The sequence below is a fragment of the Ascidiella aspersa genome, chromosome 4 (assembly GCF_963924565.1).
Source record: "Ascidiella aspersa chromosome 4, kaAscAspe10.2, whole genome shotgun sequence".
Lineage (NCBI taxonomy): Eukaryota > Metazoa > Chordata > Ascidiacea > Phlebobranchia > Ascidiidae > Ascidiella > Ascidiella aspersa.
In genome coordinates this window covers 27914935-27941201 of record NC_139450.1, presented here as the reverse complement: position 1 = coordinate 27941201, position 26267 = coordinate 27914935, and the positions used below count along the sequence as shown (strand labels likewise).

Genomic DNA, 26267 nt, shown 5'->3' with positions numbered 1-26267 from the left:
AAAATTGTTCTGCAGAGAAATAAGCTAACTGAAAACATCTCCCAATGGAAGATGTGCTTAGGATATGAGACATAAGTCTTTGTAGCTCCTGGGTGCTGTTCCAAAAAGAACTTTGCAACTAACAAAATCTTTTTTGAATATATATCCGGGTCGTTCGTCCAAATTCTGTCAACAAAACAAAATTTCACTCTTTATGGAAATCCGTCAAATGCGGTGTTCTTTAACTAGACTTTTTTATTGAAATTTCATAAATCTTGAACTTTTTTAGCTTTGTGGCTTACCATTGAACCACCATAGCCATGTTGAGACCACGTAACATTAGTAACAATTTTTGCAAACGTAAATGACTATGGTTAAGCGAATGCTGTACCAAACTTTATGAAATTCTTGTTTAGTATAATATTTCTTAAATATTTCCTATTGAATTGCATCAACTATTTAACTACATACGTTAGGAGAATGTCGAGAGCTGACAAAATTACATTGCGGGTTGTAGTTTAGGGAACCTTGTTAGAGCGATATAGGATGAAACTTTGTTGTTGTTATTGTTGCATTTAGAGCAATGCTTTCCAACCTTTTTTAGTTCGCTATCCACTTTTAATGCAAGGTTTGTTGTGCGACCCACAATGAGATATGCCCCAACGTATAAAGTTACATAACACCTGCATATTTACTACTGGCGTACTGAAACAGTTAATGCGACGCAACGCATTTATTTTACGTATTTGTTACATTGTAGCATAATGTTACGTATAATGCAATAATGTCACGATCTGATGGAAAACTGTAACACTGAGAAATGCTTCGCGACCCACTGGTTGGGGAGCACTGATTTAGAGAGAACATTGTGTCTTAAACGTTGTTTTTTCTTCATTTTACCTGAAGTTTATTACAATTTCTGAGAATAGTAGTGTGATAAGGGTAACATTTTGTTGAAAGTTTAGCTTTCCAACAATTCAAGTGTGCATTTTGGTCAAATCATAGCAGTGTTGTAAACAAGTCATTTTGAAATGACTTAAGTCCCAGTCAAGTCATTCGTAAAATAACTTAAGTACAAGTCAAGTCCCAGTCATCGGTTGCCCAAGTCAAGTCATAATTAGAGCAAGTCAATTTCAAGTCCAGCCCAGTCAAAAAAATAAAACTTTAAATTATGAAAACCGGCAAACTCCTCCGATTATTATGAGCAACTCAAGTTAAAAATAACATAAAAGCAGCATATAACAAGCAAATTCTTTTATGTGCAAAGATTGGGCTGAATAACGCAATTTTATAATTAAAACAATTTATTTTAACCCAAGTCAAAGTCATTTGCTCAAAAGACTTAAGTCAAGTCAAGTCATTTAAAAACAGCGACTTAAGTCATTACAACACTGAATCATAGGCCCCAATAGTAATCAATCAATGCTTTTTATTACTATAAACACACTGTTTAAAATAGTGTTTTTGCCATTGTGGTTGAATCAATCCCTTTATGTAAACGAAGGACACGATTGTGGTAAATTTTATTGTAGACCACCACGATCAATATTTTTCGAAAAAATCAAGATTAAATATATTTATATATGAAATCAAATAATAAAACCGATTCTGAACAAAAATAGAAACATATTACAAATGTTTTTTGGTCAATCGGTAAAATCGTCTTTACACATTATTCTCTTAAACACACAAAAACCAATAAGCCTTTATCGAAACGTCTTTTTAGCATGCTCTTTCTAATTCTACAGAACTTGTATTTTTCAAGTAAAGAAACTCTAAACAACAAAACTTATCTTGCGAATAAAAAAATGAGAAGTAAACAGAAATCTGAACTAAATTCACCAAGTAATATCACAAAACTGAGAAAACATGTTAAAAATACGTCAGCAGGGGTGATTAAACTGGGTTTCATCATTGGGGGTACGTGGACCAGGTGTTTAGGGGGTGGTCCATGAAAACCTAATTAAAATATTGGTGTAGAGTTTGAAAAAAAAATAATTTAATTGAAAAAGACCTAATGCATTTAGAAGTAATTTCAGTTTTACATTTGTTTGACCATCAACTTTCAGGTTAAGTCTAGGTTTTTTTATGACGTCATTTAATTATCTCGTCTATAAGAATTCTGTGCCGATCCTGGTTAACGCGATCCAAATTTAATTGTTAGGTCGTCGGCGATTAAAAAGCTTAGGCTGCGTTAGGGTGAGGTCTCGAATTTCGATAATTACATCAAAAGTTTTTAGTTGGAATTGTCGTCTTCAAAAAGCGACAAAATACGAGCGCATATTGCAAGGATGGTGGATTTTGTAACACAAAGTGAAATGGCCGAAAAAAAAACAGTGATGCTCACATAAACAAAAAAAATGAAAGATCAACAAAAAATGACAGCGAGGCGGATTTCTGAACTTTTTCGGACAAAAAAAAATCACTCTAGATCTGGTATGGGGAAGCTCTGCTGGGCAAGACTCTCGATTGCAATCTCGTCGACACCCCTTTTCACCCTCACGTAGCCCCCCTCGCCCCAGTTTTCGCCCCAACTGTTCTTAACGATCCAGTACTTCTCGCCCGTCTTCTGATCAGCGCCGTAGCCCACCACCAGAACGGCGTGATTGGTCAGTTCGAACGGGTTGTAGCCAAGCTCGGGCTGCGATTGGTCAACGCTGGTCACGTGATGGTAGATGCCGGACTTGTACTGCTGGAAGTCTGGGTAGACCTGGACAAAAATCGCGATGTTTGGATCGACTGGTTTACTCTCTGCATAGTCACCGATAGGAATGCCCTATAATATCACAACGGTGCCAAAACTCGACGACGCAAATGGGTGGTAATCGTAGCGGTCCGATACTAGAGAGGTGTCGATACCAAACAACATAGAATCTCTGCGATGATTTGCAATTAGGACGGGTTGGGGGTTCGGACCCCCCCTTTTCGTAAGTGACATTATCGTTTTTTGTTCGTTTTTTCAGCGTTTAAACTCACCGTCCAAAGCTGCGTGTTTTATAATGTAATTGGGTGACGCGTCTTAAGCTAATGCGAAACCAAGATCAAACGCAATACGCCGTTTTTCGTCTTTTGTTTGGTCGACCGTAAACGCTAGATAGTTTTTCTCTTTCGCCTTTCGTTATTCGTTCGGGTTGGCTAATCAGCAAGTGTGTGTTTGACAATTAATAATATAAATTAAGCGGTTTCCGTTTTTTTCTCTCTGAAAACTTCGAGTTAGACGGTGCTGATGTTGCTCTCTGTTTGTTGTCTGCGTTAATATCAGATGTTGGTGTAAGACTGGGGTCGGCAACCTACTGTAATTCATCGGGCCCGTCGCCTCTTTGACAAACTATACACGAGTTCATTTCAAATACTTTTTGACTATTTTAAGTAGGGATGTTCAAAGTAGAATCCCAAGGTATTCTAGAATAATAGGTTTCGAATCTAGAATAACGAATCCAGAATAGCGAATCCTAGTATATTTTTATTAAATTATTTAACCTCGATTTTGTTTGGGGAAGGGGTTAATCTTAATCTACCCTACAGGGCCCACAATCACAGCAAAAAATAGCCCAAACAATTTTCTAACATGTGAACATTATAATAAAAAACTCTCTCATATGTTTAACATTCTTAACAAAGTTCTGTCATCTTAAGCCGTTCTGTAAACTGTAATATGTCAACTGCCCAGGTTGTGTCCAAAACTTATATTTTTGCCAAAAGTGAGCAAATGCAACACTGCACATAAAAGTCTTAAGCAATTCGGTCCTGATTTTGAAAGCATTATTAAGTATTATTGCTTCTTTTTTGACTAACATGATCTGCTATGCAGTCATATGATGTACCGCAAAGAAGACAAAGTTATTATTGACATAACGAATTCTTGACAATTACGTGGTGCATATCTGCATAACTTCCCTGAATATTGGCCTAAAGTTGACCTTAAGTAACCCCATAGCGCATTTTGTGGACGGCCAGCACGTTTTGCAACGCTATGTTACTTGCAACTTAACGCATTTAGGGAAATTGCAAACTCCACACCAGACATTACACGTTAGCCGCTCGCCCAATAACGCTTGATTGACACTTAATTATTAGACGAACGTTATCGCGAGACGCGGTAATTGGTCGCCCGAAAAAACGCTGACACTGCACTACGAGGTTACATTTAAAGCAAGCACTATAAATTGGTCGCCGCGGCGACAGGCCAACTTACCACACGCGTTTGTGCAATTAGGCGCAACAATCCGCGGTAAAACATTAAATTATATCGGTTCCAATTACCCGAAATAAATGGCAGAATTGGATTCGAATCCAAGGATTCGATATTCTACTTTGAGCATCCCTAATTTTAAGTTGCTGGACGTTAATTGGCTGTTTCGGATGATCTTTTTCTTATTTATGACGTCATTACCATCGCTATTTTATGACGTGATATCCGTCACTATTTTATGACGTCATTAACGTCCGACGTAAAAACAACGGGGAATTCCCTGAGTTGAAAATTCGGACCCCCCCCCCTTTTCGAATTTCTGGATACGCCCCTGTACATACACTATGATCATCGGTAGAAAACAGGTAGTACCCTGTACTAAGTTGGTCAACAAGTGCTTTCATTTTTTACATATGATCTTAAAAATTATTATTAAACAGATATGAAAGGTATTTTTCTAAAATTTTATTTGAAAAATGGACATTTCCAGGTGCGCGTTATGCATTACAAGGCCAAAATTTGTTTTAGTAAGTGGCAGGACTTAAAAAATATATATTATTTTTCTACTTAGCATGTGTGAGATATAGTTTGACGGCGGCACTAATTTAACAATACTACACACGCAGGCCTAAACTTTAATCTAAAACGAGCCACAGATAAGGAAAACGTAACATACTGGAAACAAAAAACATCCGTCTACTTATTGTGTATCGCGCGTGATTGCGTAATACTTGGGCTGTATCATTGGTAACGGTTGGATAACCGTCACATGACAGGGCTGTTGATGTCTAGTACTGCCTTGTACGAATCGCCAATAAAGCATCGTTAAATTAATTGCTGTTTGTTGTACTGCGCAGTAGCTAGGCACATGGTTGTAAGCTTTTCGGCAATAACGCTTAACGATCGCCGTAACGCAAATTAATTGGATTGTTAGGAAATAAAGTTTGGGGGCCATGTCTTTTAAACACTGCCTGCTATCTAGCACGCTGTCTTAGGCGCAATCAGTATCGCGTTTTATCAAAATGTAATATTTAAACGTTATGATTTTTACACACTTTGCGATTGACCTAAACGTGGTACAAGATATCAAAATTACGTTTGTTCGATGCGTGTCTATAGGCGCTGTAAATTACGAACTGCTGGACAAAATATGTTGGGTCGCTTACTTTTAGAAGTCCCTTATTGAGCTGAGGCAATCTTAAACATAAGCAAAAATACGCATTTGCCAACCTCGATGACAAGTGCCATTGGTAAGATTAAAATTTGACAGCTATGGCAAAGTTGAAACAGACACCAACCTCGATGGCAACTGCCATTGGTCCGTAAGCGATAAGGTCCTCCATCATTTTGGCTTCGGAGCAGGCGCCGTAATACCCGCCCACGTATTCGTACTTAGCCACGTAGTGCCGCTTGCAGTGGGGCTTGGCGGGCTCACAGCTGGGGGTGTCCTCGCCCTTGTAGGGGTAACAACCCTCCTCGACCACCCCGAAGTCTTGCGCGTACTTGCCGGCGATCAGGTAGGGAAAGCCCCCGGCGCAACCTGAAAAAAAATGGAAATATTGTGGTTTAGGATCACTTATTAAAGAAAGTGCAATCAGCTGGCACTATATGATTCTATTGAAATATTGTAAATTTGTATTAAAAACCTATTGAAATCTTGACAAGCCTAGAATGATTTTTACTTTGGACCTGATCAAGCACGATTGTGCGAAAGCCTGTCATAATGTAAAACATTTTTTCTTTATATAGCAAAATACAGGCATTTACAAAGGTTATTATTAAAGAAAAATAACCTTGCTATGTTAACGTTTAGATATTTTTTGTAGCGTTTACGTATTTATATTTAAATAATACTTCTATCACAGCCCATTTTAGTAAATTTTCAGTTACAGTGACTTAACTTGAGTCACCTTTTTACGGTGTGAATATGTTGACTGTTGCATACATCGCACTTACCCCTAAAATGACCAGTTGACCATACAATTTTGTTTTTAGAACAAAAACATCAAACACAGAGCTGATGTGTGTTTTCTAGCCTCGCTCGCACGAAAATCCTAATTACAGATTTTGTCAAGCCTGTTTCTGATGTTACCGCCTTATTTTAATTTTAGAGATTTATAATCTGATTTTAATCAACATTAAAACCAAGTGGTCAGGAATGGGATTCGGTGGCCAGCAATTGGTTTTAGGTGCGGATATAACAAACATGCTGTTCCACGCTTAAAATACAAACGTGGTTTTCGGCAGGGTTGCGGAGTCGGTTGAAAACAAATAACGAGTCCGGCTCCGGCAAAAAAGTAAATCCAGAGTCCAGCCATGACGCTTAACTAAAATAATTCCGCATTTCACTTATAGAGGTGTGGTATAATTCATTCACTCACAATACTTGGTTGGAAAATGTTCGACCTTACAATGCTGTTCCACCTTAACAATTTCCAGTTGGCCGCCACATCAATTTTAAAAATGTTGTACTGCGCATGTCGGACTCGGGACTCGGCTAGTTCTACGTGGTCTTACTTAAGTTCGAGTCCGACTCCAGCAAAACAAACCGACTCCTTAAGTACCAAGTCCGACTTTGACTCCGCAGCCCTTGATTTTGCCACAACAAAGTACGTTTAACACCCACCTTGCGCGTACTGGCTGCAGGATACAACCTCCTGGGGTGAAAACACTGGTGTCTGGGTGTTGTTGGTCATAATACGGATCCTGGCTTCAAGCATTGCCATCGAGGCGAATGCGTAGCAGCTTCCGCAAGAACCCTGTTTTAAAGGTGAATGGCGAAATTTGCAATTTGGTCAAACTTCGAACGTGAAGCCGCTTTTCGTTATATGTTAAAATTTTGTGACGAAAACTGTCAAGTGCAAAGAAGCCTGTCGTTTGTTTGTTATTCCTCTTAAAATCTCGTTAATTCTAACACAATAAAAAGTAATACTTGATACAATGCCTGGCAACAAAATGAAATTGACGTTTTTAGATTTTAATAGTATTTAAACGTGACATGTCAGTAAAATCTGTTGGAAGCATAATAGCTAAAGGTTGTAGTTGAATGTAGATAGATTGAATATCATGGCCACTGTGTTAAAAATAAAGAAAGAAATATTCTAAAAGTTCACAAAATGCCACCTGCTTCTGTATGGGCTTTCATATTCATTCTACGATTAAAATCTATGTTTTACATTTTGACAGATGTGGTTTTACTTTGTCTGAAAACGCTCAAATAAAACGTCCCAGAAGAATGCCTTTATACTAAGTGAATACCACAAAAAAATTAATTGCACTAAACAACACTCATTAGTTGGAATTATCGTTCTCTGTAACCTAGATTAAATAAATAAACATTGCATTCTTATTTTATTTGTCCCTGCACAACAAGTGTGATATCCATTTTACATATGTCAGTTAAGTTGCTTGCAAACGCTTTTTCAAGGCTACTTGCAAATGTTTTATCAAAATAAAAAACCGATAGTTTGTTTATAGATGTAATCAGGGGTATATTTTATAAATTGACCGCCTCAGGCAAAGTAATAAGACTTATTTTAAAGGTTAAGATTTTCGACCCGTTAAAGCTGCAAACACTTGGTCGCGTGTCTTGCAAAATGATGCGCCCATTATACAAACGTTACGTGCATTATTTTTTTTAAATTTCTTGACTGGTGTTAACCTGGTTTCGGATAGGCGAAACAAAGTCCATTCCGTTGACCTTTCTCCAGTCGTAAGACTCTGGAAGTTTGGATTTGATGTAAGTTTGCTTGGCCAACGTCATCGTTTCAACGTGGGTTGGCCTGTGATAAAAAAATCGGACAGTCAGTTAAAATATAAGTCTATATAACTGAGATTAGAACCATTTTACAACTTGTATTTCGTCAGAATGGATAAAAAGCAGCTAAAAATAGACCAGAATTTAACACGCAAAATGGTGTACAGCAGGGGTTCCCAACCTGGCCAGTTTTCAAAGGGGCCACAACGTAAAAAGCTTGGGAAACCCTGGTGTACAGAAATACAGTTTATAAAGCATTAAATTGGCTCCAAAATAAAAATAAATTTTGTTTATATTTTATATGTTTTATTTATATTTATTATAAATATGTATTTAAAAACCTTTAATTTCCTTTTGATCAGTTTACATTTAAGTGTGAAAATTGCCCCTAAATGTACTCAAGACATAGGTTACTTGTTGATTTTCCCGTTGCCAAATCCAGATCTTCTAAGTACTTGGTTGTAGGTCATTTTGTCAAGGTCAGGGTAGTTGCCAGCCTTCCATGAGCTCTGCGCAGCATTGAGTTGGGAAATAAATTTTTCATCGTTTTCATAGGGAAGTTCCAGGACACTTTTAACACTGAAAAACGTGAAGATGGTCATAATATGTTAAAAATTTGTTGTTTAATAAATAATCGCTTCATTCTATTGTGTCAGGGATATAACAAAGCAATGGTGTACAGCTGGGTTTTGCAAACTGGGGTTGGTATGATTAGTTTGAGAAATTAGGAGTAGGGCTACATCAGTTTAACATTAAGGAATGTTTTGTTTATTAATTTTAAACAAGGGTCGCAAAAAGTTTTAGGAAGTTCCAAAGGGTCAAAGACTAAAAAGTTTTGGAATACCACTGTAAATAACAAACATGCCATTTTTATTTTTAAATTATTTAGGACAGTTGTGTAGAGTAGATGGTACAACTTTTTGAACTACCCTAATTTTTTTTTATTGAAATAACACAACTTGTAAAATATTTCAGCGAGATGCAAACCTTGGCGAGGAATAGACGTTTTTGACCACGTTTCCATTCCAATTTGCCACTGTAAACTCCTGTCCGGGTACTTTTGGCTCCTGCTTGATGGCAATGTAGCAGGCCCAATCGTTTCCAAGCACATCATGTGCCCAGCCGTACATGGTTCGGTTGCACCAGAACACAGAACTGCTATCATCAACTTTTTTCCACTCAAAGAAGGCAAATAGCTTTCGGTAGCCGACTATTACTTCAAATCCCTGCAAAAAAAAATACAAAAATTATTACAGTTTTTTTCAAATATTTTCTATGACTGGCCCGAATTATTTTTATTAATATTATTATTGCAAACCTGGTTGTACACAAGGTTAAAGTTTCCCCTTTGACCATCATTCTCTTTAACCACAGTGTTATAGCTGGACAGTGTGAAAGGGATTACCGTTGCAACAGGCCCTGCAGAAAATGCCACACAAAAAATTTAGGCAATGTTTTTATTACAGTTTTGAGCAAGATAAGGAGATACATAACATGATTATCTATTAATGACAACTTAAAGTGGGCATTTGCCTGTACTTGCTGGCCACTATACAATTGTTTAGGTTATGAATTACAAATATAACTTTTTGGCAGAATTTAGAAAGCAGATTTGGCTATGATTTTTGCAAAATTTAACTAATGTCCATACAATGTTTTAGGAATAAAATAAAGACTTACTTTGACTAAAACTGAATTAGTTTTCATTTAATTGCTTTATCACTTCAATATACATTGGATTTCCATGAATCAATTTTTTGCAAGGTGTACTGATTTGGTGTTTCAAACCAATATCTATTATTATAAACCAGCAAAATGATAAAAACCTGGCTTTGAACAGTCCAGTGTTCTGTCATGTCCGCCCTCGGAAAAGTAAAAGTTCCAGGTTCCAATGAGGTCATCGTGAGTGCAATTTGCCGGCGTGTCAGCAAACGCAGAAGAAACCAGGCAAAGTGCAATAAAACTGATCAACGAAAAATAACTCATTGTTTTTAAACTAAAAGAAGACCTACATAACAACATTCACCCTAATTATTCTCACATTAATATAGAAATACACACACATATATAACAAATATTTTTATACTTATCAGTAAAATAGTCCTTGTATGTTGATGGAAAAGTCTTTTTTGCATAAAAGTGTGTTAAAAGTTTTGGAAAGGCAAGGAAACAATATTAGTGTTTTGAGGTGAAAAGTATATCAAATATAGAAAAGATAGGTAAATAAAAAAGTAAAATAGCTGGTACAACATAAAAAAAATGCTTTACTGTTTTCAGTATTTTTTGAAAGCATTGATTTTGAAGATTTTTTTATTTGCATTAAAAGAGTTAATTTTTGAGAAAAATTGCTGTTATAAAGTCAGGAAACAACAACACAAAATATGTTGTCAAAGCGGTGCAATATTTCTTTGGTACAAAGATGTGCTACAGTCCCTGAAATGTTCTATATAATAATAAATCTATATTTAAATGTACAAAGCCAATTTATGCACTTTTAAATATTAGTTTCTCCACCAAGAAGTGTGTGCATCCATCCATCAATATCTTGATCAGGGCCTGTGCCAGCGTAAGATTCTGGCAAGACAGAGGGATTAATTTTTTCATGCAGCTTCTCAAACTGCGTTCCTAGTATGGAAAGACGTTTCTTGGTTTTTGCCTTCATGAAAGGCCAAGCAATAGTAAAAACGATGTTAAAAAGAGTAGGCTCATTGACTATATTCACACTCTTCAATCGTACAGGCATACAGTCCTGCAAAATGCCAAAAAACCTCTTGGCAAATGTCGGGCCCATCTGTTTTGCAACAGACATGTCCATGTAGAACATGTCTTGGATAACTGTTAAACCGTGCACTTGCATTTCTTCATTTTCTAGAAGCTTCTCGACAGTCAGAAAGACGCCAGCCAGGAAATCGGTCAATACCATGTCTTTCTGCTTCCCAGGTTTTCCAATGAAGAGTGAGCTGCCATCTTTGCAAGCGTTGCGAATCATGTAAACGCAGCCCGCTTGTATGAGAGGAGTAAGCAGCGCTGGGTTGTTGACTTTGTCGAACACCTCTGGCCATGACTGCCGCTGTACATGGTAGTTAATCAGCATCTTTAGAGCTCTTTTATGGTCGAATTTTCTTGCACGCAAAAAGCAAAGGATAAATTCATCGTCGGAGCGAAATAGTTTCAGGTCGTCTGTATTTGCTTTGAACGCATTACGAAGCTTGTCTATCGCAGCCAATCTTTCGATGTTATCCTCTGGTTCGTTTAACTCTTCCACTGCCTTGGCCAGAACAGCAGGACACAATTTACATTCATACCTAGTCATTTTAAGGACCTGAGGAAACAAAAGATATTGGAATTATTACTGTTACATTTTATTCACCTTACCTGGATTTAAACCAATGGACAGATACAGATAATAAAATACATAGCATGATTACTTATTGATGATATTTTAGAGTGGGTATAGACCCATATTTGCTGGCCTACTATACCCACAATTGTTTAGGTTATTTATTAGAAATATATACTTTGTTAAATTCACAAAACAATACCTCATTTAGAGCATTAAAAACATAGATTTCGCTTAGATTTCTGCAAATTACAACATATTTCCATACAATGTTTCAGCAACAAAATAGGCATTATTTTGACTAAAAACAAGTTGGTTTTCATTTAAATTGTTTTATCACTTCAATAGACGTTGGATTGCCATAAATTTAAATTTGTACAGATGTCCTAATTTGGTGTTTTAAACACATATTAATATTATTAACAAACAAAATGATAAAAACCTGGCTTTGAACAGTCCAGTGTTCTGTCATGTCCGCCCTCGGAAAAGTAAAAGTTCCAGGTACCAATTAGGTCATCATGAGTGCAATTTACCGGCGTGCAGGCAAACGCAGAAGAAACCAGGCAAAGTGCAACGAAACTTATCAACGAAAAATAACCCATTGTTTTTAAACTAAAAGAACGGCCTACATGACAAAACATTCACCCTAATTATTCTCGCATAAATATAAAAAAATGCACAAACATATAAATCAATTATTTTTCATACTTATCAGTAAAGTAGTACTTGTATGTTGATGGAAAAGTCTTTTTTTGCATAAAAGTGTGTTAAAAGTTTTGGAAAGGCAAGTAAGCAATATTAGTATTTTGAGGTGAAAAGTAATTTGAATAAAGAAAATATATAGGCGAATAAAAATGTGTAATATCATGACACAACAGATTGGGGACAAACCAGATGAATTTAACTGGAATATATAATATATAATATAGGTAGTACATGGCTGGTGCAAGTTGTGGGAGGTAAAATAACTAAAAACAAAATTGTTTTACTGTTATGTGTAGTGTTTGTGAGAGGCTTTTCATTGGCATTAAAAAAAGTCAATTTTCTAGATCAGTGCTTCTCAACCTTTTTCTTTTGTGGCCCATTTTCGTTGCACGAAAATTCTGTGCCCAATCAACTTAAAAAAAAAAACTATAAAAAAGTTTTAGAACAAAAAATAGCAGAGCATATAACAAAACAGATTATATATTCGACCGTGCATTAGTGAGGTGCTTGCTTCTGAAAAATAAATTTACGCTCATTTACATTCCTTCTCAATTCCTCCCCAAGCCATTATCCCTGTATAATTAGGTATAGTGTCATGAATTAAACTAAATTATTCAACAAATCTAGCTTTTTTAAATAGGTCTGTGGCCCACCGAAAAAGTTTCAATGGCCCACTGGTTGAGAACCGCTGTTCTAGATAAATTGCTGTCATAAAGTCAGAAAACCACACCACAAAACACTACACAGCGGTGCAAATATTTCTTTGGTACAAAGATGTGCTACAAGTCCCTGAAATGTTCTATATGACAATAAATCTTTATTTAAATGTACAAGGCAAATTAATGCACATTTAAATATTAGTTTCTCCACCAAGAAGTATGTGCATCCATCCATCAATGTCCTGCTCCGGCCCGGTGCCAGCGTAAGATTCTGGCAAGACAGAGGGATTAATTTTTTCATGCAGCTTCTCAAACTGCGTTCCAAGTATGCGAAGACGTTTTTTGGTTTTTTCCTTCATGAAAGGCCGGACGATAGCGAAAAGGACGTCAAAAAGAGTAGGCTCATTTAACATATTTATACTCTTCAATCGCACAGGCAAACAGTCCTGCAAAATGCTAAGAAATCTCTTTGCAAATGTCGGGCCCATCTGTTTTGCGACAGACATGTCCATGTAGAACATGTCTTCAATGACGGTCAAGCCATGCACCTGCATTTCTTCATTTTCTAGAAGCTTCTCGATAGTCAGAAAGAGGCCGGCTAGGAAATCTGTCATTACCATGTCTTTTTGCTTCCCAGGTTTTCCCATGAAGAGTGAGCTGCCATCTTTGCAAGCGTTGCGAATGCCGTAAACGCAGCCCGCTTGTATGAGAGGAGTAAGCAGCGCTGGGTTGTTGACTTTGTCGAACACCTCTGGCCACGACTGCCTCTGTACGTGGTAGTTAATCAGCATCTTTAGGGCCCTTTTCTGGTCGAATTTTTTCGCACGCAAAAAGCGGAGAATGAATTCATCGTCGGAGCGAAAGAGTTTCAGTTCGTCTGTATTTGCTTTGAATGCCTCACGAAGCTTGTCTACTGCAGCCAATCTTTCGACGTTATCCTCTGGTTCGTTTAACTCTTCAACTGCCTTGGCCAGAACAGCAGGACACAATTTACATTCATACCTAGTCATTTTAAGGACCTGTGGAAATAAAAGATATTGGAATTATGACTGTGACTTTTTATCTACCTTACTTATGTCAAAAATGATGAACAATCTTTTCGGAAAATTTTTTTTCAGTCTGTTAGCAAACCCTCTTCATAATTATCTTCATGTCTATACCAGAAGGGTAAATTGCACATTACGTCCAAAAAAATGTGATTGTTGTATTCATTGCTGTTTTCTTTCTTTTCTTATTTCATTTGAATCTCATTCAAAACCCAGAATTTAGGTTTTAAACAAATTAGTAAAAAGCTAGTGCCTAATAAAAAAGGCTGGTGCTTAGGAGAAAGTATGGAAAGGTAACTAAATAATTGAAAAATAATCTTAAACAGTGGTAAATTGCAGACTTAGTGTATGCAAACAAACAAAATCATGACACTCTTAAGTACATAAAGCACTTTAGCAAAAAGAAATTCACTAATTTGAAAGAACTTAAACAAAGTAACACTATAGCCAACTGAAAAAGAGGCAAAACAGGAATTAACACTGCAAAAACAGTTTTGCACAAAACGTTGTACCTCTACAATCCGTACCAAAAATAGACAACATAAAAAGATGAACAAAATTGTTTGCTGACCATTATCATATTGTGCAATTGTAGTTTTGAAATCTTTACAAAACGGTCTAGACACCTTCAGAAAATGCTGTTATAATATCACAGTGAAATTGTTTTCAGGCAGTGACTGCTAACTGTAACGTTGAAATCTGTCAAACAAAAATCAAACGAAACTCATGATTCACAGAAAACGCAATCTACCCATTTTTGTGAATCAAGTTCAGGGCCTTGGCCAAGATACTCCTTTGGCAAGAAATTGTTGTCAATGTACTTGTGCAACTTAACGAAGTTTGTGCCGTATGTGTGAAGTCTCTTTTTCATTTTGTCTTTCATAAACGGTTTGCTGAAAGCCAGAATAATGTCAAAAATTTTCGGTTCATTGACAAAAATTAGGCCTTTAAGTCGGATTGGCATTGCATCTTGCATCAGGGATATAAACCGCTTGCTTAGAGCCGGTGTCATTTGTTTGGCTAAATTTAAATCAAAGTGTGTTAAATCGTTTATAACAGTAATGCCGTTAATTTGCGTCGCTTCATTTTCGAGGAGCTTTTCCGAGCTTAGAACAACACAGGCTATCATATCAACCATGAGCATATTTTCCTGACGACCTAAACAACCAAACAAAACTGCTGATCCATCCAATGCTGGCTTTGACAGTGGAACAACGCAGCCTGCCGACAAAGTTCCTCTAACTCTACTTGGGTCCCGGACCTTTTCAAACACATCAGACCATGCTTCTTTCTGCCTGTGATAGTTTTCCATCATGGCCAGTGCCTTTTCCTGGTTAAATTTCTTCGCTCTCAGAAAGCGGAGTACTGTTTCATCACTTTGCAGAGGCAGCTTCGATCCGGTTGTTGTTTTAGCGAAGGCGGATTTTAGAGAATCGATCGCTTCCAGACGCAAGTCATTACATGCTGGCTCGTTAAGTTCTTTGACTGCCTTGGCCAAAAGCTCTGGCAACAAATTGCATTGATAGCGCTTCATACTTTTCTCGAAATTCCTGTTGCTGTCCATCACAAACCCCAAAAGAAAATTAAACAACTTCATATAACTAAAGAAAACTTAAATCTATAAACAAACATTAGGCATGATTTATCATTTGGCCTCAAAACATTTTTGGCAGTATTTAACTCAAAATTACACCAATGCTGCCTTTGTATCAGCAATGATGCTGGAACTCATGACAATCTAATAGTCATTAAAAAAATGCATCGACAAAGAGTGAGGTATTTTTGTAATCTAATATACTATTGTTTACAATACTACTAGGCGGGTTTGGAAATAACATCAAATTAAACAGTTATAAAAGTGTAATTGCAATTAACAATTACAGTAAAAACACAAATAAAATACAGTAATATCTTTTAAACAATCAGAATTGGAATTCATTTTTTTCTGTAAGAAAGCTAATAATAATGTTTTGCATGAACATCATAAAACAGTTAAGGGCCTAATAGTTTTTATAATAAATAGCAGCCGACATGTGTGGGGGTACCGCTTTGTAGTCAGGAATGTATTCAGAATACAAAGCTTCCTTCAGCTTTGTATAGCCTGCCTTCTTGTATGCCATTTGGCTGTAATGACTGGATGCATCAGTAAGGATGCATTCACACCCAAAGTCTTGTCCCAAGACCTCACTTCTGCGAATTAAGTCAGTGGCAAGGCCGCGTTTTTGATAGTCAGGATGGACGGCAAGCATTGATGTCATCATAAATTTGCTGACGCCCAACTCGTCGAAAAGGTTGCCCTCCAAGTACTTCACAAGGTCGGAGATAAGTTCGAGCCAATTGCCTTTTTTAATATTGGGATGAAAGCAGCAGTACGATGCATTACACTTGGTCGAAATGCCATTAAATACTGCAGCAACCATAGCATTTTCTTTGGTAAATACACCAATAGAACAGTTATGTTTAAGCTTTGACTTCACTCGTTCTTGGTCTATTTTAGGCAGTGTTTCTAATCGGTCAGTTACCATTTTACGCAAAGGCTCATTGTAGGTGTAGTTTTTAAGAACGAATTCATACGCAATGTCAAAATTTTCCATGGTCATAACACGAAACGTCAAATCACTGTGGGTTTGCTGTGTAGTCATTTTTCAGTTCAAAATATAAACACCATATAGACACAAACTGCTACTGTGTTTATAAGCTCACCACAGTTCTGCAAACAAGAGTTGCTCATCATATTGTGTCTTGTGACCACCACCAGCCTTCTTTTCTTATGATTGTTTTGCTCTCTTCAAGGTAGCATAACGTCATGAAGCACACATATGTGTTAATAATTAATTTACTAAACTGTTTCTCATTTTCCTTGTGGTCGAGTTATGTACACTTTGATTACTACAAGTCGAGAATGTATTTATTTCAAAAGTAAAATGAAAAAAAAACGAGGTACAGCAAGTTTACTTATTTATTGTTGAGGAAAACCAGCTTGCAAATGTGTTATTGTCATGGAAAGTTAATAAGAAAAAATATGCTTCGACTAGGACAGTATAGTTGATTAATAATCCAAAACTTAAAAAAGTTTTATTGCATGGACCCATTTAGCTTCAGGACGGAATTGTTTTGTCCATCAGCAAATAGCATTAATTCATAAATTAACGTATTTTCTATTTTATACTTTACCCATATGTCGGTTGTTGCCATTGACATCGTACTAACTCCGCACAATTACTACTTTTACCAACTTGCAAGTTGAAATCTGCATTTGTAGAATTATTTAAGTTAACTAAACGTAGATCCACACTTAAATCCGAAATGAAACGGCCTTTTAAACGCCATGCCTATATGAATAATAAATCTTTCCTCTGAAACATGATGCCAGTATGTGAAATGTTATGTAATCAAGTGTCCAAAACCTTTGTAACTTAAAAACATACGGATCCGCTTTGATTCTTAATTTACTTCTTATAGACGTCATCCGTAACACGTTGGCGACATTACGCGGCGGTCAAACATCTTGTGACTGCTTACAAACGCTTTATCTTTTCAAGTAATAAGGCTTTTGGAAGGCCTGTCAATCCAAACGCGCCACATAATCAAATAAAGAAGGAAGTTTGTAGCCCTGCTTAAAGTGACCTAAATTAAAGTTCGGACATATTTTGTTTTAATAGAGTGTCGAACGCCCCACCTGCCGCTCATACAATCCTGAAGAGAAAAATCGCAGAGGAATTACACCTGTTTAAACAATAGGTCAAAATAATTATTTTTTTTTAAGCAAGTTGGCAGTTTGTCATGTACTCTGTTGCAGATTTATCAATATAATTTGCTTACTCTCAGAAAAAGGCCTATTTCATACCTAACCTCTAGCGCTAAATCGATATTTCGAACAACTAAAATAGGCCTTTAAGACTTTGGCTCATGGTCATGGTAATATTTAGACTAGCGATATAACACCTAAATCTTATATGTCGAATTGAGGTACCATTTTATTTTTTGAGTGTTGGATTTCATGTTGTAGGGCGTACAGGACTGCACGACTACCAATCAGGGATGCGGAGTCTTGGGTCGAAATCGGAACTCGACAGCGTCGGTTAATTTTGCTGTAGTCTGACTCGGGACTCGAGAACCCGAGCCACGAATCCGACGTGCCCATGTACAGTCGCTATCAAAATTTGAAACTGATAGGGGCGCAAACTGTTATTTTTTCCAGTATTTTATAGGTGAATGAATTTTATGACAACCCCTTATAGAGGATTGCTGAAAATACATCTTATTTTAGTCACGTAATTGGGTGAATTTTCGACTCGAAATCGCACATTTAGCACGATTTGAACTCGGGTTCAATTTTTTCACCGACCCCACAGCCCTGCTACCAAGAGAGGACTAGCCTAATCACAGCAATGGCCTCGGAACCCAGCACTTTTGAGCTTTTTATAAAGCCCTCATATATTTTCCAAATTGTGGATTGATTTTAAAAATTCCACTTTTTCGCCCCAAAGTTGTAGTTAAGGCAGACAGATATAATTTTCGAGAATCAACATTTAACCAAGTAGCTGTTTTACTAGGGGGGTCACGTATATAAGCAACTCCCGTCTCATTGTCGTTCTCGGGAGGCAGGTGGCGATCAACTGCAGTTGACGGAGAATATTTTCACCTAATACCATTTGTTTTGATTTGACATAGTCTAATTATAACTTTATACAATTCAAAATTGTTTCGCAGTTATCGTTCCCACTAACTTCTTCATCATAACATAAAAATAATTATTTCTTTTGAAAGAATAAGGTAGCCTACTCATCGACACTTTTGGCTTTGTAATTTGTTATCAAGCTACTTTACAGAACCGTGCATAGTGTACCCAAGGTAATCATTATAACTGTAAAACGTCCCTAGGCGCAGGAGGCCTAAGAGCTGTTTACTAGAGTAGGATCCAATAAGTAATAAATATACATACACGAAAATTTAAAATTATTTACTGCAAAATAACATGACATAAAAACATGTATTAAATGTAACTAAGTGTCATAGACTCATAGTGTATTAAAATGTATATTTAAAGTTACATTTTCCCAGCCATACAGCTAGCAAACGTTCAATGATGTGATCGACATTCAAACCTCTACCAACATCACTCTCTATGCTTAAAGTGACAGCGCAGAGAGGCGTGCATCTGACATTGTTGAGCGTAGATAGTTCTTAACTCGTTTAAGTAGGGGAAAAAGATCTTTCTTCACTACAATCGGTAATCATGATTAGATTCAAAAACACAAATATAGCTATATCAACGTTTGAAAAACTCTCATTAATTTAGGAAAAAAATTGAGAACCGAATTTTTTCAGGGCTTAAGGCTATACTATTAGTATCCCAATGGTTAATCCGGCACTGCCTATATAGTGCCTAGCCCTAGGTGCTAGGCCGCAAAAGTGTGAGAAACACCAACTTGCTTTGTGTGATTTTACATGTCTTTTAGCGCCACCCAGAGGGTGTTGCGGAGAACACCGAACAGATATGTGGTGGTGTATCGAGTCAATTCTTCAAATCCCTCCCGCTGGTAAAACTTAAGGGCAGCATACTGGTAGTTGGCCGTGTACAGAATTGTCTTCTTAATGATTGACTGGTCGCTTGCGAGACGCTGCCGTGTGTGCGCGTAAGCCTTTTGCATCAATCTCTGAGCCAGGCCGGTCCCTCTGTACTTCTCTTTGACGAACATGCGCTGCGTGTAATATACAAATATCATTCTTAATGTATAATAGTATTGGTTAAAAATGCTTTAGTGAATTGAATTTGGGTGTTGCGATGGCTAACACTGAGTGCATTTAAATAACTGTTTCGAAATGACTTGACTTAAAAGTCTTATGGACAATTAATCGGATTGTGACCCAAGTGATTTGGAAAAGTGACCCTTTTCATACATTTTATATAGTCAGGTGTTTAGTTAATTTTTACGCATAGTTTGGTTGCTTTTTATTGGGGTTTAGGTTATTTCGATTTTATAGAAACTCCCTGGAATAAGGTTATCAATGTTCATAGTTCAATCTAACTGTTGTCCACTGCCACGCATTGGACGCAAGTTTGACTGCGTAGTCAAGGGTTTTTTTAAAATTCGCATTTTTTCTAACAACAAGCTTTAAAGTAACATTGCAAGATCTTGTTTTAAAGTCATTTATCCAAAACAATACGAATTACCCTAAAAACAAATACTGCCTATAAAGTCTTTGTAACATGCATTAGCATTAGGTGCATAATGTTGTTAAGCAATTGAAAAACACCTTGATTTCAAACATTTGGCCAACGTTGACTTCGGGCCCGGCCGCCTTTTCCAGAAACGGTCTGCTGGAGATCTTCACTCCAATTGAAGCGACCACTTCTTTATCGACAGCCGCCACCCAAAAGTGAGCGTCCGAACCACAGTCCATGAAGGAAGACATGAAACTTTTCGCGTTAGACAGCTCGGTGTATTCGAAAGGCATCCAGCTCCATTTCATGAAACACAGCACTGTGAAACAAAGAGGACGCTTTTCTGTTAAACGGCGTCTCAACGAACTCAAACACACTATACAAAGCACAATACATTGACGCGTTTCGAATACAATTAATACAAATCTGTATGGTGTGTTTAAATATTATAAGCGAGTGACGAACTTTTACATTTGTTGTACAATTCAGTCATTGGAGTTTAACATGCACCTGTAATAGTTGTATGTAGTTAATGCTTCTTAGTTAATGCTTATGCTCCTAGCCTTTATAAGGTTTAAAGACGTCCGACTCCCGATTTCGGAGTCTGACTCAGACCAAATGTATCATTTTGCTGAGTCGCGAGTCTGTCTACAACTCTAGATTTAATACTTTACACATTTGGGTAACTAAAATATAGTTGATATACAACAATCGTCTTAAAGGGGTGTCTTACTAATCCACTTACAATACGTGGTTGGAAAATGTCCCACCATACGTTATTCCAGCTTTAATTTATATAGCCACCTCGCTTTCGACGTATTCGGGTCTCTGGCAGTTTTACGTATAGTTTTACTCGAGTCCGAATCCGGCTAAATAAACCGACCCCGTTTAGCCCCGACTCCGACGCCGAATCCAGCTTTAAACAACGCTCGCGTAACTATAGCTAACAAAATCCCACTGAGCAAATTTCTCACTTTGAAATGAAAGTATATCTCTTACAAATTGGTGATCCCAGAGATACCATCAACGTTGATTATATAATTATCTCTAAATAGTGTAAGGTAAGCCTATTACGTTTGACGTAACAAGAACTAGAGGCCTACATAGTTTCGACAACATGCAAGTTGCTTTAGATAGCGGTTACTTACAAACGACAGCCATGGCAATGCATGCTGTAGTATAGGCAAATAAGAAAGTTCTAAAGATTTGGAAAAAGGAGGCATCATCTTCCAGATACACAGGCGCGAAAGATCCACAAAAGATTAACAGGACCTGCACGTTGGACAAGGAATTGGGCTTAGATGCACAGTTTATGAAAAATTTAAGCTAAAACGTTTTGCTTTTTGGCAATTTTAACTATACAATCAACTAATTTTAAACTTTTATTTTTACCATTTTGCTATGACGCTACTTTTATTTATTCGGACCTTCGAACGATTTAGAAAAAGTAGGCCAACACAGATTTTTACTACAAGTATGACATACAAATGCTAAAAAATGCTACAATAAACTAAAATGTTCCTAAAAATCAACATGAGGAAAATATAAATTCACTAAATTGCGATATTGCACGCAGGGACTGATAAGGTAGACGTAATAAGAATACAAAAGCCCATATAAAAGTAGGTAGCATCTTGAGTTTTTATATATCTTTATTTATTTTTAACATCGAAAATGAATAAAGTGATGTTTAAAAGCACAAAGAAACATTCGAAACGTTTAACATGCTACCTCCTTCTGTATGGGCTTTGATACTCTTACTACTTCTAATTTTATCAGTTTCTGCTTGCAATACCACACTAGTGGGAACTTCCTTTGATATTCTTACTATTATAAAAACTATTATAAAAAAAGTTTTTACATTTGGAGCATAATGGTTAGAGGTCGCAGTAAGACGTAATAAAAATATCGAAGCCCATACAGAAGTAGGTTGCATTTTGAACGTTTTGATGTTAAAAATCAATAAAGAGTTATTCGAAACGTTCAAAATGATACCTACTTCAGTATTGTCTTTGATATTATTATTAGGTTTATGCACAATCTGACACATCCTAACTGAACGTGATCTTAGGCTTTAGCAAACCTGGCATCGCGGGTTTGTGAAAGCCCATTCCCAGTAAATTGACGAGTAGAATGACCACATTGTATTGATAACCAACTTTCTAATTTGTGGCACATCGTCCATTCTGCATGTTCTGATAGCTACAATTGGTTTGTTTTCGATTCCCATAACGCTTCCACTGTTACTAGCACCATCGATTTCACACAACAGGTTAAAACCTTTGACTGGACATGTCAGTAGTGTATGACAAATCACAGCTAGACCAAACAAATAAAGTGCTCAGCTTGACAAACGCACCTTTGGACCAACAAACAGAACTAAAGTGGAAATCAATTATTTACTAACATTGATGGGCTACAGATAAATAAGGCTTTGGTTAAAACAATTTTAACAGCTTTGGGACTAAATTAGACTTGTTGAACGAACATAACGCCATTTGAAGCAACTTGCACATTGTTTGTTACATAAAGGATGTATATCATTTGCATCCCCATTTTCCGTTGACCAAATTAAAAAATAGGTTTGCTACTGAAGCGTGGAGAGTTCGTAGGGAGCTATAAGAAGGCTGCTGACCCTGTAGACGAGGGCCGACGGCTGCCTAAGTCTCTTACAAGTTCTTAATCCGACTCCAAAGGAGCAGGCCGCTAGAATACCTGTCCTTAACTTCTTGTACTCTAAGCAAAGACAATCCACTCAGTAGATAGTTGCTCTTAGAGTATATTCACAAATCTCAGAAATACAGCGATAAACATAGCGGTGATTCAAGCCGCTAATCAGTAAGACGTAGTAAGTAGAATGAATTGTCAAATGCGGAAAAGCAATTCGCTAGGCGCAGCGGTCACACATCAGTGGACAATGGTCACGTGTATAGTGACGTAAAAGTAGGCTAAATGCTACAGCTACATCAAAAAAATATTAAAATAAAATATTTATAGACCGCAAACTTAAATTGTAGGCGAAATATATGTAGTTATTTGGATTAGGCTTATAGTTGAAGAAATAAGAGTGGATGTTTATCACAAATAAGGCCGAACATTAGAAATATCGCTATAGGTCCCATCAAGCCTAAGTCTAACATAAAACAATGAAACATGCACACATATGTGTGTTAACAACTGAGATCCAGCCCTTCTGAAGTTGCTTTTGACCAACGACTACGGCTTACGTATAATTAGTACACCGAAAGCCATCACAGACTCACCGAATCTGTTGATTTGTGATGCAAGCAGGGCAGGCTCGAAAAACAACTAGCCTACAGTGCGTTGTCTTTCGTGATAGCAAATATTTTCTTTCTAACCATGTACTTTTAGTTTAAAGCAGTGGTTCTTGACCTTTTTAATATTGTTTTACCGCTGATAATAAAATAATGGATTTATATTACCCCCTTTAAAATCGCGAATTACGTTTAATAAATAAAAATTACCCCAAAATGATGTCACAAATGTATATTTCAACAGGTTAGACATGACCACCGTGCTATCTGAACTCCACTAAATCGAAACTAAACAAACTGTCATAGCATTTCAAAGTGCATACTGTCAGGTCGCTTATAGATTTATTGTACATTCACATAATTTAGCATAGCTCGCTTTCAATAAAAGAGCTTACAGCGCAGTAAAAACGGGTCTCGCATGGCATGCATCAGTTGACTGTAGTGTTTAATCCAACAGCAGCGTGACACTATATAGCACAAGAGCGACTGCGATGGAGATTAGCAGAGTCGAATGTCGGCTAGATTTGCCAGAACGGCCACGAAAGGAAATGAGTATCAAGGTGAAATATTTAACACTTTACCAGGCGAACACGCTATAATTACAAGCACAAACAGACATGCGTCTTTCTCTACACAAATTACATTGAAATAATTTATGGGAATGTTAAGATACTGCTTTTATGCTATTAAGTTTTCCTGGTCAAATATTATCATAATATCTATTCTTCCAAATTTATTTCTCCCTTGCGTTTCGTAACTGTATTTTTCGTTATTGGAAAACATGGGGTAGGATTCTAGGGTTAGACCATGCAGCGCCAAAGCTTATTTGTAGCTTTCGTTTTCTAGGATAAAATTTTACTATTTTAAAAAAATTTTACTATTTAAGTATTTTAATTGTCATTTACATTGACGCCTTTCCACTTGCTGAAGGCGTCATCTTCTTTGTATTACAATTGTTTTGCCAATTCAACCAAATAAACACATTTTCCGCAGTTCACGCGATTAAGCTGCCTAAGCTGCATTTGGCGAAGAGAACAACCATTTTTTAGCATATTTTGATGCCCTTAGAAAAAAATCCTGAATTCGCCCCAGTTATAAGTATAATGTGCATATGTTTTCGTAGTAGCGTGCTTAGTTTGTAGTCTTAGCAGATGGTCCCCTTGACTATAGATAACACACCAAGATTATTATGTCAGAAAAGGCACTGTGTAAAGTGAACGATATACAAAAAACGCACACAAAAATCCATCTAGTCTACGTTCTAATCTTTAGGGTTGAAATTACTTTATTTTATTGAAATGTAACCAACAAATACATAGAAATTAGATCACGTTTCTCGTTGTGATATTCAGAATAGGTTTAAATTACTCAAATATTTCTTGGGTGCAGTTCATTTGGGGGCTGTTGAATCGGACTCGGGACTTACTCGAGTCAAACTACTTGAATCCGTGTCCGGCAAGCACGTGCGCTTTCCCAAATTACGAAACTGTTAAGGCCGCAAACTGTAAGTTGTAAAAGTTTAATAGAAATAGTGGAGTATTTTTTAAACATGTATTGTGGTTGGATGAATTAATACATGACACCCCTATGAGTGGATCGCTGAATATCCAACTTATTGAAGTTACCTATGAGTGAAATACAGGCTGTAGAGTCGGAGCCGGACTCGGGACTGGAAAAGTCGGAGCCGGACTCGGGACTCGACTAGGGACTGCAAATGAGGATTGCGGCGCAGGGCAAAATTTTTTACGTATATGAAAATTCAAAAGACACATGACGCAAAACAAGTATTGGCTGTCATACAGAAACAAAGATAAAAAATGGATGGATACTGATAATTAAATTGAACGAGATATTTATAGAAGAAAATCGATTGGTGAGTTTTATATTTGTACAAATTGGGTACAAGTTAAGCCTGTGGGTGTATGTACATTTATAGTGACCGTTTTCTTTTCATTCAAATAGAAAACGCGATTTGCAGGTCAAACTTATGTACGCCAGGTTTGATTAATGTTCGATTTTATCGGCGTATTCGCTTTCCATATTAGTAATAAAAGAAAACACATATGAACTTATAACATTTATCATAACATGTAGGCTAAGACTAAAATTACTTTTGATTCGATTGAAGACCAAATTAACGTTATAGTCGGTTGAAGACTAAATGAAATACATGATTTCAGAGAAACCATTCCAATATATTGGTGTAGACAAAGCGAGAAAAATCTTTCCATTAAAGTTTACTTTCGGTGAGGATATTTGTGTCAGCAATCAGTGGAACCTTTCGGTATATCATCTGACACGAAGTGTGGATTGGAGATAGTTGTAAATCTGGTTTTAAGCCTGTTTTCGGGTCAACGTAATCAATATACGGCACATCTCTAAACACTTTGTAGCCAGCAGTTTTCATAGCCCTTTGGGTGTATTTGTTGACTGATATTGCAGCCAAATACTCGCAGCCTCTTGATCTGGCAATCTGCATTCTCACATTTTCCAAAGCTGAAAATATCCCCTTGGAACGATATTCCGACTTCACGCACGCCTTTCGGCCGCACATATAACGCTTGGTGTTCAAATCAGAAAAAATATCACCAAGGACAAATTCTTTGTATCTCATTGCAGCCGAAAGCCTTTCGCTCATAACAGGACTGTTTTTTGCACTTCTACTGTCCGTTATATCACAAATTACATTCAGTTCAACCGCAATGAGTTCTCCAGTTTTTTTCACAAAAGTTCCGAGCGAACAATTACTCTTTAAGTTTTCAATTGCCTCTCTAATGTCCAAATCTCCGATGTCTTCTTTTGTAAGTTTAAACGTTTGTCTCATTGGCTGTTGGTAGCTGTAATGATCCGCAACCAATTTGTTAATTTCGGGCAAATCGTTTTCGTTCAACAGCCGACAAACTATTCCAGGTAAAACTTCCACTTCATTTTTGAGCAGCGAATCTTCCATTTTACGTTTATCTGTTAAAAATGTTTACTAAACAAAAAATCATTTGCTAACCAAGTCTCTGTGTTTGGTGGTAATAAGTTAAATGTATACTCAGAGGTAATAATTAAAAGCCCTGAAAGATTTACCAGCACCAATTCTTAAAAAAAAACTGAAAATCGCAAGTTGCAAATAAACATATATTTTCGTTGCCATATA

The 26267-nt window shown here is 36.9% G+C and overlaps 7 protein-coding genes across 7 annotated transcripts; all 7 read right to left on the bottom strand.

Annotated features, from left to right (window-relative positions):
• Window positions 1-2243: 2243 nt before the first annotated feature.
• On the bottom strand, window positions 2244-9927 carry LOC146157295 (dipeptidyl peptidase 1-like). The gene is made up of 8 exons (XM_083388541.1): window positions 9755-9927; window positions 9247-9347; window positions 8916-9154; window positions 8343-8507; window positions 7833-7953; window positions 6798-6930; window positions 5470-5711; window positions 2244-2689 (listed from the first exon to the last, which is right to left on the bottom strand). Exons 1-8 carry the CDS (start codon window positions 9912-9914, stop codon window positions 2402-2404), a joined length of 1449 nt encoding a protein of 482 aa, XP_083244667.1. The 5' UTR covers window positions 9915-9927; the 3' UTR covers window positions 2244-2401.
• Window positions 9928-9951: 24 nt separating this feature from the next.
• Window positions 9952-11889, bottom strand: LOC146157294 (alpha-tocopherol transfer protein-like). Its single transcript, XM_083388539.1, has 2 exons — window positions 11711-11889; window positions 9952-11250 (listed from the first exon to the last, which is right to left on the bottom strand). Exons 1-2 carry the CDS (start codon window positions 11738-11740, stop codon window positions 10423-10425), a joined length of 858 nt encoding a protein of 285 aa, XP_083244665.1. The 5' UTR covers window positions 11741-11889; the 3' UTR covers window positions 9952-10422.
• Window positions 11890-12807: 918 nt separating this feature from the next.
• Window positions 12808-13642, bottom strand: LOC146157293 (alpha-tocopherol transfer protein-like). Its single transcript, XM_083388540.1, has one exon. It carries the CDS (start codon window positions 13640-13642, stop codon window positions 12824-12826), a length of 819 nt encoding a protein of 272 aa, XP_083244666.1. The 3' UTR covers window positions 12808-12823.
• A 663-nt stretch (window positions 13643-14305) lies between these two features.
• LOC146157292 (alpha-tocopherol transfer protein-like) lies at window positions 14306-15242 on the bottom strand. The gene has a single exon (XM_083388161.1). It carries the CDS (start codon window positions 15240-15242, stop codon window positions 14403-14405), a length of 840 nt encoding a protein of 279 aa, XP_083244287.1. The 3' UTR covers window positions 14306-14402.
• Window positions 15243-15678: 436 nt separating this feature from the next.
• LOC146157291 (uncharacterized) lies at window positions 15679-16320 on the bottom strand. The gene has a single exon (XM_083388160.1). The coding sequence runs from the start codon at window positions 16318-16320 to the stop codon at window positions 15679-15681; it is 642 nt and encodes a 213-aa protein (XP_083244286.1).
• A 2331-nt stretch (window positions 16321-18651) lies between these two features.
• Window positions 18652-22255, bottom strand: LOC146157290 (uncharacterized). The gene is made up of 4 exons (XM_083387832.1): window positions 21931-22255; window positions 20996-21119; window positions 19940-20166; window positions 18652-19383 (listed from the first exon to the last, which is right to left on the bottom strand). Exons 1-4 carry the CDS (start codon window positions 22075-22077, stop codon window positions 19126-19128), a joined length of 756 nt encoding a protein of 251 aa, XP_083243958.1. The 5' UTR covers window positions 22078-22255; the 3' UTR covers window positions 18652-19125.
• A 1748-nt stretch (window positions 22256-24003) lies between these two features.
• On the bottom strand, window positions 24004-26210 carry LOC146157289 (uncharacterized). Its single transcript, XM_083387252.1, has one exon. It carries the CDS (start codon window positions 26070-26072, stop codon window positions 25353-25355), a length of 720 nt encoding a protein of 239 aa, XP_083243378.1. The 5' UTR covers window positions 26073-26210; the 3' UTR covers window positions 24004-25352.
• Window positions 26211-26267: the final 57 nt, after the last annotated feature.